Raw genomic sequence first — 12,620 nt, forward strand, 5'->3', positions numbered from 1 at the left:
TAGTTTGAAAGGCATCATATTATTCAAAGTATATCAGATTAGCTCCCTCAACTCACTATATCTAGTAACTGTTCTGATGAAATAGGCACTGGCTTTGAATATGGCCTGTTCCAGTTTGTGAGTCATTGCAGGCAAGTAAAGTTGTTACGCAAAGAGGTGAGACGTAGGATGATTGAGTGTAAATTGTCACTACTGTATATAAAGAAGAAAAATAAGATGTAGGAAGAGCTCTGTTAGAATAACATATATGACATATTCTATCTAAGTTTTTCATATATTTCAGAATTATAGAAACAAAAGTATGTAATCTTTTCTAAGATATATAAATGACTTACTTTTAACAATAAATATTTTTTGATTTATAATGTAAATAAGATTAAACGAATATGGCTTACTCTTGAATTTAAAAAATGGCACGTGTAAATGAGCATTTTAGTACAAATAATTAGAATGTATTTATATTACATATAAATCTACACAATGGAAGACACTACTAAAATGTTGCTCTACAGCACATCACCCTAGGCAAAATAGAATTCTAGAATTCTCTTTAAAAAAATCACTGAGAATTAGATGATGACTGTGAAATAGCTTCTCCCATTACAATACTATTTCTGTCATTCAAAGTTCTGACCACAGTTGTAGCTGGCGACTGAAGCACTTTACGAGAAAGCCTCATTCTTCCATCGGCTGGATCACGTCCAAAGTATTTCACCTATGTTAAAGAAACAGATCTTCCTTTAAAGTTACAGCACACTGAGTGACATCTAAATAGACATTTAAATTTACATGGTCCAAATAAGGCAATGATTGTTTTTACTTGTTCACTGAAAGCATAGTTCAGTGCTAAGTCAACTTTTTGCAAAAAATAATGGAAGCTTCAAGAACAATTTACAACTTTAAGGCTAAAAGGTGGAATACAAGTACCTGAATTTCTTGGCCAACTTCTAATCCTAGGGCAGTAGGATGTTTAATCTGGGAAAAAAAAAAAAACATGTTAATCTATTAGTTATTGTGCATAATTACGTAGTGTCAACGGAGGTACACATTTTTTTTCTCAAGCTTTATTCATTTTTCTGATTAAACAAATCAGTTAGCAGCCGGGTGTGGTGGCTCACGCCTGTAAGCCCAGCACTTTGGGAGGCCAAGGCAGGCGGATCAGGAGGTCAGGAGATTGAGACCATATTGGTTAACACGGTGAAACTCCGTCTCTACTAAAAACACAGAAAAATTAGCTAGGCGTGGTGGCAGGCGTCTGTAGTCCCAGCTACTCAGGAGGCTGAGGCAGGAGAATGGCCTCAACCCGGGAGGCAGAGCTTGCAGTGAACCGAGATTGCACCACTGCACTCCAGCCTGGGTGACAAAGCAAGACTCCGTCTCAAAAAAAAAAAAAAAAAAAAAAAAAAAATCAGTTAGCCAGGCATGGTGGCTCATGGCTGTAATCCCAGCACTTTGGGAGGCCGGGGCGGGCAGATCACTTGAGCTCAGGAGTTCGAAACCAGTCTGACCAACATGGTGAAACCCTATCTCTACTAAAACTACAAAAACTAGCTGGGTGTGGTGGCACACACCTGTACTCCCAGCTACTCGGGAGGCTGAGGCAGGAGAATTGCCTGAATCTGGGAGGCAGAGGTTGCAGTGAGCTGAGATTGTGCCACTGCATTCCAGCCTGGGCAACAGAGTGAGACTCTGTCTTAAAAAAAAAATCAGTTAATTATAAGGATTTAAAATATAGATGTATTAAGAACATAAAAATTATCCAAAACAGGCTGGGTACAGTGGCTCACACCTGTAGTCCTAGAACTTTGGGAGGCCGGGGTGGAAGGACTGCTTAAACCAGACGGGGCAACATGAAGAAACCCCATCTCTACAAAAAATCCAAAAAAATTAGCCGGGTGTAGTGGCTTGTGCCTAGGTTCCCAGCCCCTCCAGAGGCTAAGGTGGGAGAATCACTTGAGCCTGGGAGGCTGAGGCTGTAGTGAGCTGTGATCATGCCACTATACTCTAGCCTGGGTGACAGAGCAAGACCCTGTCTCAAAAACCTCTCAAGTTGTAGATAACTACTGCTAACATTCCAATGAGTATCCCTTCAGATGTCTATTTAGTGTATGTGTCATGCATTTATAAAAATGGACCCGCTGTGCTTATTGTATATCTTAAGGACATTTTTTTTTTTTTTTTTTTGAGATGGAGTCTCGCTCTGTCATCCTGGCTGCAGTGCAGTGGCATGATCTCTGCTCGCTGCAACCTCCTCCTCCCAGGTTCAAGAGTTTCTCCTGTCTCAGCCTCCCAAGTAGCTGGGATTACAGGTGCACGCCACCATGCCCAGCTAAATTTTTGTATGTTTAGTAGAGATGGGGGTTTGCCATGTTGGTCAGGCTGGTCTCAAACTCCTGACCTAAAGTGATCTGTCCACCTCAGCCTCCCAAAGTGCTGGGCTTACAGGCGTGAGCCACTGCGCCCGGCCCAAGAGCATCTTTTAATATCAGTAAACTAAGCATTACTGTTAAGTTTCAAACTATATAGTTTATTTAAACAATCACCTAAAGACAATAATTTGTTTTAAATTCCAGTGTTGCAAATGTTAATGACTGATGAACATAGGAGAAATATATGAGGGTTTAGTGTATTATTCTTTCAACTTTTTTGTACATTAAAAACTTTTCAAAATAAAAAGGTGAAAAAAAAAAATAAGCTGTAGTGTAGCACAGATCATGGATTCACCTACTCTAATTATCCTCTCCAAACAAAATCCTACAATGTCTAGGTCCATAGACATTTACCAAACACTCTCTAAAAAGTTTGTCCCAATTCACACCTCCATCAACAGTGCATAAAAATATCCATCTTTTCTCTTCTACACACTGAGAATTTTAAACTATCTGAAAGTTAAAAGTGATATATTAATTTCGTTTGCAGTTCAAAAATTGCTGTTGATATTAAACATCTTGGTTGGCTTTTTATAAAATTAATTTGTTCATGTTCTTATTTTTCTATTGATACTCATCATTCTTACTGATTTATAAAAGCCGTTTGTAAATTAAGCTGCTGTCCTATATTATAAGCATTTTTCCTTTAGGTTGCTGATTATCTCTTAACCTTATTGAATTTTTGCCATACAATTAAAAAATTATGGGGTCAAATTTTATAAATTTATTTACTTTTTTGGCTTTGATATCATGTTGAGTTCTCCAGTACTAATTTTATTAAAATATCCAATTTTCTTCTAGTAAACCCTCCTGCCCCAACAAGATTATCTTTTCCCACCACCTTTTTTAAAAGCACATTTAGCTCTTTGATCCAGACAGGATTTTGGTATAAAAATGAGTAGAGATCCTGTTTTAAGATAACCAGCTGTACCAATGTAATTTATTAAATAATCTTTATTCACTGACTATAATACAACTTCTAGCATATATTATAATCCCGTGTATATTATTTCTGGTCTTTGTTTTCTTGTTGAATGGATTATCTATTTCTGGGTGGGTAATATACTGTTTTATTGTCTATGGCTTTATAATAGACAAGAATATATATACTAATATATTTTAATATATGGTACAACAGACCCCCCCCCCCTTTTTTTTTTTGAGACAGAGTCTCACTCTGTTGCCAGGCTAGAGTGCAGTGGCACAACCTCGGCTCACTGCATCCTCCGCCTCCTGGGTTCAAGCGATTCTCCTTCCTCAGCCTCCTGAGTAGTTGGGACTGCAGGTGCACGCCACCACGCCCAGCTAATTTTTGTATTTTTAGTAGAGACTGGGTTTCACCATGTTTGTCAGGATGGTCGTCATCTCTTGACCTTGTGATCCACCCACCTTGGCCTTCAAAGTGCTGGGATTACTGGCGTGAGCCACCACACCTGGCCAACAGACACTCTTATTACTCCCCTGATCCCACTGTTCTAGAGTTGTCTTAGAGTTTTTACTTACTGGATGTATGAACTACAACAAAGATTACATTTCAAAATATTCTGAGAATTATCTAGTCATGATTGGTTGGTCAGTAGAAAACTGGGAAAACAGCTATATGTAGGTATTTTTAGTAACTGCTAGCTCTAGATGCTGTTCTCCTTCAAAACCGTCAGTGTTTCTATTCCATCATGGAAAGAAAAATATCTGGTGTTTATTTATTTACATACTTATTTATTTTATTTATTTATTTTTTGAGACGGAGTCTCGCTCTATTGCCCAGGCTGGAGCGCAGTGGCACGATCTCCACTCACTGCAACCTCCGCCTCCCAGGTTCAAACAATTATCTTCCTCAGCCTCCCAAGTAGCTGGGATTACAGGTGCCCACCACCATGCCCAGCTGGTTTTTGTATTTTTAGTAGAGAAGGGGTTTCACCATCTTGGCCAGGCTGGTCTTGAACTCCTGACCTCGTGATCCACCCACCTCGGCCTCCCAAAGTGCTGGGATTACAGACATGAGTCACTCCACCCAGTGAATTTTTATTTATGCTAAACAATGTAAAACTTTTTGCCAGCAGCATCTCTGCCACTTTTGTTTTCTCTGTTTAGGCTAGTAGTAGGCAAAGTGTATAATTCTTACCAACCTAGGTAATTTCAATACGGTATTTTAAGGTGTTTTAAGGAAGTCATAAAAATAGTAACATCTGTCTTTTTACCTTTCGTTGATCAAGTTGTGTGTTATGAAGCAGTACCGCAGTCATATTTGGATATAATTTTACCATTACACCAGTATCTCTACAAAAAATAAATAATAAGCCTGGTTAAACCAATAAGTACCTGTATATCCATTGACAAATAAAACATTATGTTTTCATAAGAGGAAAAAGTAAAAAACAAAAAGAAACCCATTCTATCATGTTTTTAGAACTATAAAAAGTATACATTTCAACTGAAAGTATGCCCTATAAATAAATATGTGTGAATCAAAGAATGAAGAAAAGATAAAGAAAAAACACGCAATAAAAAAGCTTTTAGAGCCAGGCACGGTGGCTCACACCTGTAATCCCAGCACTTTGGGAGGCCAATGCGGGCAGATCACGAGGTCAGGAGATCAAGACCATCCTGGCCAACATGGTGAAACCCCGTCTCTACTAAAAATACAAAAATTAGCTGGGTGTGGTGGCGCATGCCTGTAATCTCAGCTACTCAGGAGGGTGAGGCAGGAGAACTGTTTGAACCTGAGCGGTGGAAGTTGCAGTGAGCTGAGATCGTGCCACTGTACTCCAGCGTGGTGACAAAGCGAGACTCTGTCTCAATAAAAAAAGCTTTTAGAATATATATTCTTCTGTATTTCTCTTCATAATTGCCAAAAACATTTTTTTTTTTTTTTTGTCACCCAGGCTGGAGTGCAGTGGTGGCATCTGGGCTCACTGCATCCTCTGCCTCCCAGGTTCAAGTCATTCTCATGCCTCAGCCTCCCAAGCAGCTGGAATTACAGGCATGTGCCACCATGACCAGCTAATTTATGTTTTTTTAGTAGAGATGGGGTTTCATGAAGTTGGCCAGGCTGGTCTTGATTTTCCAAAAATTTTTGAAATGACATTAAATATTTTAAACACAGTATAGAATATCATATCATTAACCTATAAGATAAGGATTTAAGGAAGGTGGTCAGGTAAAATGGGATACTTATTTCATTAAAAAACTAATCTTCCCTTTTTCTCTAGTCTATGAAAATAAGCCATCCCATTTCTTATTTGTCACCTGCAATATTAAACAAATTATCTGATTGCTTTTTATTTCAAATAGCTTTGAACATTTTTTGCTACATTTGATAATATTTTTTCTTAAAAAAGGGATTTTCTGATCCTAAAAATACAATCTCTTTTAGCTGGTCAAAAAATCGTTTGAGATTGAAATCGGCTTTTTTTTTTTTTTTTTGAGATGGAGTCTCGCTCTGTCGCCCAGGCTGGAGTGCAATGGTGTGATCTCATCTCCCTGCAACCTCCGCCTACTGGGTTCAAGCGATTCTTCTGCCTCAGCCTCCTGAGTAGCAGGGATTATAGGCATGCACCACCACGCCTGGCTAATTTTTGTAGTTTTAGTAGAAATGGGGTTTCACTATGTTGGTCAGGCTGGTCTCGAACCCCTGACTTTGTGATCTGCCTGCCTCGGCCTCCCAAAGTGCTGGGATTACAGACATGAGCCATGGTGCCTGGCTGAAACTGGCATTTAAAAATATGTGCCAATTAAGCATTCAGACTATGTTTAAAATAAGCCATCAAAAAAAAAAAAAAAAAGGGCCGGGCGCGGTGGCTCAAGTCTGTAATCCCAGCACTTTGGGAGGCTGAGACGGGTGGATCACGAGGTCAGGAGATCGAGACCATCCTGGCTAACACGGTGAAACCCCGTCTCTACTAAAAAATACAAAAACCTAGCCGGGCGAGGTGGGGGGCGCCTGTAGTCCCAGCTACTCGGGAGGCTGAGGCAGGAGAATGGCGTGAACCCGGGAGGCGGAGCTTGCAGTGAGCTGAGATCCCGCCACTGCACTCCAGTCTGGGTGACAAAGCAAGACTCTGTCTCAACAACAACAAAAAAAAAAAAAAAAAAAAAAAAAAGAAAAGAAAAGAAAAAGGAAACAACGAAATATTGATAGGTCTATTTTGGGCCTATTTAATATTTATTGGGAAAATTAATTTGGGGTTTCACCAATTACTAGTAGAAAATTCGGTTAAAGAATTCAGTTAGGAGAACCTACCATAATTAGAACCACAGAACTGTTACTGAAATTTTATAAAATGATATAGAAAATAAAATATACCACACCTTAAAAAGTAATGATTATATGGCAATTGGCATGTAATCTAAACACTTTGATTTCAAAGCAAATAAAGTAAATGTAAAATTAAATTGGGATTATAATAGAAATCTGTCAAAAACCAACACAGGGCTGGGCATGGTGGCTCATGCCTGTAATCCTGGCACTTTGGGAGTCTGAGGCGGGAGGAGGGCTTGAGGCCAGGAGTTTAAGATCAACCTGGGCAACATAGTGAGACCATGTCTTTACAAAAAATGAAAAAATCAGCCACCTGTGGTGGTGTGTGCTTACAGTCCTAAATACTCAGGAGGCTGAGGTGGGAGAATTGCTTGATCCCAGAAGTTTAAGGCAGCTGTGAGGTACTATGGCACCACTGCATCCCATTGTGGGTGGCAGGGTGAGACCCTGGCTCTAAAGAAATAAAGGAAAAAGCTCAGTATAGTATATTACTTGATATTACCTGATTTCAGTTATTGTGGCGGTATACACTGCTCCAAATTCTAATTGCTGCTCCTGCTATAAGTGCAAAATAAGCCATAAGATTCATAAAGAAAATATCAACAAAAAGTAGAAGAAACATATCTATATGATATGTAATTAATATGATCTATACTTACATCATCCTTACAGATTTCAGTAATGAAGTCTCTTGCCTCATGCATAGCACTGGGTGTTGGTGCAAATACAGAAAACGTTTCTTCATCCACCTGACTAATAGTTACACCTTTTAAAAACATAATTTAACATATTAAAGTTAACTTGGCTGGGCATGGCGGATCACATTTATAATCCCAGCACTCTAGGGGGCTGAGGTGGGAGGATCACTTGAGCCCAGGTGTTCAAGGCCAGTCTGGGCAACATAGGGGAGAGCCTGTTACTACAAAGAAATAAATGAAAAAAATTAGCTGGACATGGTAGCATGTGCCCAACTACTTGGGAATTACAATTGGAAAGATCACTTGAGCCCAGGGATAAAGGCTGGAGTGAGCAGTGATTGTGTATTGCACTCCAGTGTGGGTGACAGCAAGATTCCGTCTCAAAAAAAAAAAAGTTAACTTGCTAATTCCAGTGGAAACTAGTCTTAAAAATAGATGTGAGAACAGGAGGGACCTGTTAGTAGCTGGGTGGAGTTATGCCATATTTAATCATTACTTTAGGAATGAAGGAATTCATTCATCAACAAATATACTCTGCATACGTGTTAGATGCCTGGCATTATACTAGGTGGCCCTGGGGATACAATGGTGAGCCAATATGCTTGATTTCTTGAAGTGCACCATCTGGTGAAATCAAATATATCTATACAGATTTTGGAGAGTCTGGTTCTGCTCTCTTAATTACAAGTAGAAACCATAATAGAACCCTTTCATCACCTTTTTTTCTTTATCCCGCTTACTCTTAGGAGGGGTGAATAAATGAATAAGGGACAGAATCATATCAGTTTCTCAATGTTAGCAAATGGCTAAGGTGACTCTGCTTCTCACTCTCCTGCAATAACCTCAAACCTTGAAGTACTAGGTAATTCAAACACTGCTTCAGGAAAAATAAATTAAAGCATACTGTTTTTATATATACTCTTTAAATAAAAGAGTATAAATGAAACTAAGTGAAAGTAGCAGAATAAAAAGAAGTAACTGTAATAATTCCTCTAAAGTTAAAAACTAAAAATTATTCTAGATGTTCAACTATAAAATGTTGCAAAAAAGTCCTGATGAATTCTTGGCTATCCTTCTTGAATACAGTTAAGAATGACCATTTGCTAATTCATTAATACTCAGTCAAGACATGTCATATCCTTTTCTCCTGGTCTCTCATTTCTCCAATAAATATATATTTAAAGCAACATACTAGAGATGAAATAGCAAACTTAAATGGTCTAGCATTTAATTAAAAAACCCCAAACTTCATACAACTCTTACCTGTTTCAGCCTGAAGTTTTTTTAAGTTATATCCACCTGGTCCAACAAATTTTGCTCGTTTTGATAATGGAACCTGAACAGTTTCTGGAATGTAATACAGACAAATATATAAACAATTCAACTCCATACATGAACCTAAAACATGCCATGGTCACCTGAGATTCTTTTTTTTTGACCTAGACACATGTAAAAATATTTTACTATAAAACAGAAAAGTAGATGATTAAAATTACTGAAAACTGTTAAAGAATATTCCCTAAAATTTAAAGCATTTTAACTATAAAAGCATTTAAAATATTTTTGTTTTGTGTATCGGGTAAAAACAATTTAAAAGTAGTAATATTCGTTCATATATTAATGTTTATTTTACAAGTATCACCAAAATTTTAATGTATTACCTACAACAGGTCCATTTTCTTTTCTAGATGCTCGAGGTTTTGAAATAGTTTTGTTCATGATCTGTAATATCTCCTTTTTTGCCACTAGAAGAGAAAAACACAAAAGTTATAACTACATAAAACAAATATGATCTGAAATAGCTGCACTCTTAGTTTTTACAGTGTACCATCTAAACCCTGTGGCTTAATAATTAAACTCTCCACATCCCTATTACCTTGAAAATTCACTCATATTCTCTTCTCCATAAATCCTATTTTAAAGAGAGTTGCTTAATTTGTAAAAATTGAAATTCCACTGGTAACCCACTTTGGTGTTTATTCATGTGTTCCAAAAACTTAAGTTCTTCTTCTTTCTTTAAAATAGATATGGGATCTCACTATGTTGCCCAGGCTGGTTTTAAACTCCTAGGGCTCAAGCAATCTTCCTGCCTTGGCCTCCCAAAGTGCTAGGATGAGCCATCATGCCATGCCTGGCTACTTAGTACTTCTTTTTTTTGAGATAGTTTCACTCTGTCACCCAGGCTGGAGTGCAATGGCATGATCTCAGCTCACTGTAACCTCTGCCTCCTGGGCTCAAGTGATTCTCCTGTCTCAGCCTCCTGAGTAGCTGGGATTACAGGTATGCGTCACCATGCCTGGCTAATTTTTGTACTTTTAGTAGAGACAGGGTTTCACCATGTTGGCCAGTCTGGTCTCAAACTCCTGACCTGAAGTGATCCGCCTGCCTTGGCCTCTCAAACTGCTGGGATTACAGATGTGAGCCACTGCACCTGGCCAGTACTTCTTGATTTAAGTTTTGTGAAATTCCACTTTTTAAAGCAATATTTTATAATAAGCCTAATGAGAATTGTAGTTCCCATTAGCAAAGTGGGAAAGAATGAAAGGAGAATCAAGCATACTAGCTCACCTGAAGCTTGCTGAATAGCCTCCATTACAATTTTTATTGGTATTCCAGGTAATTTAATATCAGCCTAATATGGAAAAGTCAAACAATTATATAAACATTGACTCATGGCATTATTTTAATGTTACAAAAATGAAACAAAATGGGTTTTAAAAATACCTGTAATGCAGTTATTCCTTTATTAGTGCCAGCTATTTTGAAGTCCATGTCACCATTGTAATCTTCAATTCCCTTCAGGAATTTAAAAAGTTGTGACATAGTTTTAAACAAAAACAAAAGTCAACATATTCACCATAGAAACATTTCAAAAAAACAGCTTTAGAAGTAAACCATATCCTAAGTCCAAACACAAAGCAATGTTTTCTACATTAACTACCGCTTCCAATTTGTGACTTTTTAAGCTACAATTATTTTCACCAGAAATATCATTTTATTTTTAGATCATTTCTTTCCTTCATAAATGCGTAAGAATGAATTTATGACCATCCTAAAGTGAGCCACTATGAATACTTACACTGTGTAAGTATTACTGCAATACTTAAGGGTAAGCATTACTGTTTTTTTAAAGTAATCATTTTATTTTATTTTATTTTATTTATTTTGAGACAGAGTCATGTTCTGTTGCCCAGGCTGGAGTGCAGTGGCACGATCTTGCTTACTGCAACCTCTGCCTCCCGGGTTCAAAATAATTCTGCCTCAGCCTGCCAAGTAGCTGTGATTACAGGTGTGTGCCACCCTGCCCGGGCTAATTTTTGTATTTTTAGTAGAGATGGAGTTTTGCCACATTAGCCAGAATGGTCTCGAACTCCTGACTTCCCAAAGTGCTGGGATTACAGGCATGAGTCACCATGCCTGGCCTGTTACTATTAATATAATACCTATTTTAAATTCATATCCTATAAGATACAAGGTGAACACGCAGAGGAGGAAGGGAAGAACAAGTACCTGTTCTTCAAATACTAGCATTCTTCTGAGCATATGCTACATGCAAAGTACATATAGTCTTCATCATTATTTGATTTGTTTTTATCTTTTAATTTTTATTTATTTATTTTTAGTCTTCATTAAGTATTTGAAACTGGGAATATACTTGCCAGAATATCTGTCAGCAAACGATAATCTTCTATTTCACCCTTCTCAGGATCAGTTTTGGTGACCAATCCTATTGCTACACCTGCAACAGCAGATGAAATTGGAACCCCTATAATTAGGAAAAAGAACTTCTGTGGGTAATGTGTACATGAGCTTAAAACACATATTTATCTTTCTATCAATTTTATTTTTTTTTTTCCGAGAGGGAGTCTCGCTCTGTTGCCCAGACTGGAGTGCAGTGGCATGATCTTGGCTCACTGCAGCCTCTACCTCCTGGGTTCAAGCGATCCTCCCACCTCAGCCTCCTGAGTAGCTGGGATTATAGGCACCCGCCAACACGCCTGGCTAATTTGCTTGTATTTTTAGTAGAGATGGGGTTTCAATCATGTTGGCCCTGTTGGTCTTGAACTCCTGACCTTAGGTGATCTGCCAGCCTCGGCTTCCCAAAGTGCTGGGATTACAAGTGTGAGCCACCGTGCCCAGCAGACATTTTATTTATTTATTTATTTATTTTTTGAGACGGAGTCTGGCTCTGTCGTCCAGGCTGGGGTGCAGTGGCGCCATCTCGGTTCACTGCAAGCTCCGCCTCCCGAGTTCACACCATTCTGCTGCCTAAGCCTAACGGGTAGCTGGGACTACAGGTGCCTGCCACCACACCTGGCTAATTTTTTTGTATTTTTAGTAGAGACAGAGTTTCATCATGTTAACCAGGATGGTCTCGATCTCCTGACCTTGTGATCCGCCTGCCTCGGCCTCCCAAAGTGCTGGGATTACAGGTTTGAGCCACCGTGCCCAGCCTAGACATTTATTTTTAATGTAAATGGATATTCTTATCTAAATTAACAATCACTGAAGCTGAGTTGGAAGTCTTAAGAGGTCATTTGACTACTTCATTTGTTTTTGAACATATAATAAAGTTCCCTAAAACAATGTAAGCAAGTACTACATCCAGCAAAAACTTCTCTAACAATAGCAAACTTTATAACTTTTAAATTATCCATTGCTCTGCTTTTTGGCTTCAGGTGTCTTATTTTCTTTTTGCTGGAAAGTAAGCATCTATTTGGTAAATTCTTCCAGTCTGAACCCCTCAGTTTACCCCCCTATGGCAGCTAACATTAGTGTATCCTCCTAGAAAATTTCTGTGCACAAGTATGAATGTAAATATAATCTTTTGTTGTCTTTACTCATGGTGGCAGACCCTATGCATTTACTGTTTTGCACCTTGCCCTTTTCACTTAATAACATGTCTTGGATAGTGACACATACCACCACACAAAGCTCTACTTTATTCCTTTGAATAGTTGCATAGTACTCCCTATATGTTTTATAAGTCACACACAGAAGTGCGATTGCTGAGTCAAAAGGTATGTGCATTTACGTTTGTTACAGTGTCAAATTGCCTTCTAAAGACATAGCATTTTAAACTTTTTCCAGTGGTATAAGAAGGTACATGCTACTCTATATTCTTATTAATTCTTGTCAAATCTTTTGATTTTTCTCAATTTAAAGGGTAAAAAATGGTTATTTTAAATCTGACTTGTTTTCTATGATTGAGGTTGAAAACTATTTCATGTTCAT

At 38.2% G+C, this 12,620-nt stretch overlaps 1 protein-coding gene across 2 annotated transcripts in view; it reads right to left on the reverse strand.

The window, feature by feature from the left end:
• Positions 1–255: 255 nt before the first annotated feature.
• PNPT1 (polyribonucleotide nucleotidyltransferase 1) overlaps positions 256–12,620 on the reverse strand; it is a 56,243-nt gene continuing 43,878 nt past the window's right edge. For both annotated transcript variants that reach the window (XM_007970562.3, XM_007970563.3), the window contains 10 exons: positions 11,045–11,151; positions 10,110–10,181; positions 9,954–10,017; positions 9,047–9,130; positions 8,649–8,732; positions 7,347–7,453; positions 7,190–7,245; positions 4,628–4,706; positions 928–975; positions 256–715 (listed from right to left, as the gene is read on the reverse strand). In XM_007970562.3, coding sequence (XP_007968753.1) covers positions 560–715; positions 928–975; positions 4,628–4,706; positions 7,190–7,245; positions 7,347–7,453; positions 8,649–8,732; positions 9,047–9,130; positions 9,954–10,017; positions 10,110–10,181; positions 11,045–11,151 — 857 coding nt within the window. In that variant the 3' untranslated portion in view covers positions 256–559. The remainder of the gene's footprint in view (positions 716–927; positions 976–4,627; positions 4,707–7,189; positions 7,246–7,346; positions 7,454–8,648; positions 8,733–9,046; positions 9,131–9,953; positions 10,018–10,109; positions 10,182–11,044; positions 11,152–12,620) is intronic.

Source organism: Chlorocebus sabaeus, chromosome 14 (genome assembly GCF_047675955.1).
Source record: "Chlorocebus sabaeus isolate Y175 chromosome 14, mChlSab1.0.hap1, whole genome shotgun sequence".
Classification (NCBI taxonomy): domain Eukaryota; kingdom Metazoa; phylum Chordata; class Mammalia; order Primates; family Cercopithecidae; genus Chlorocebus; species Chlorocebus sabaeus.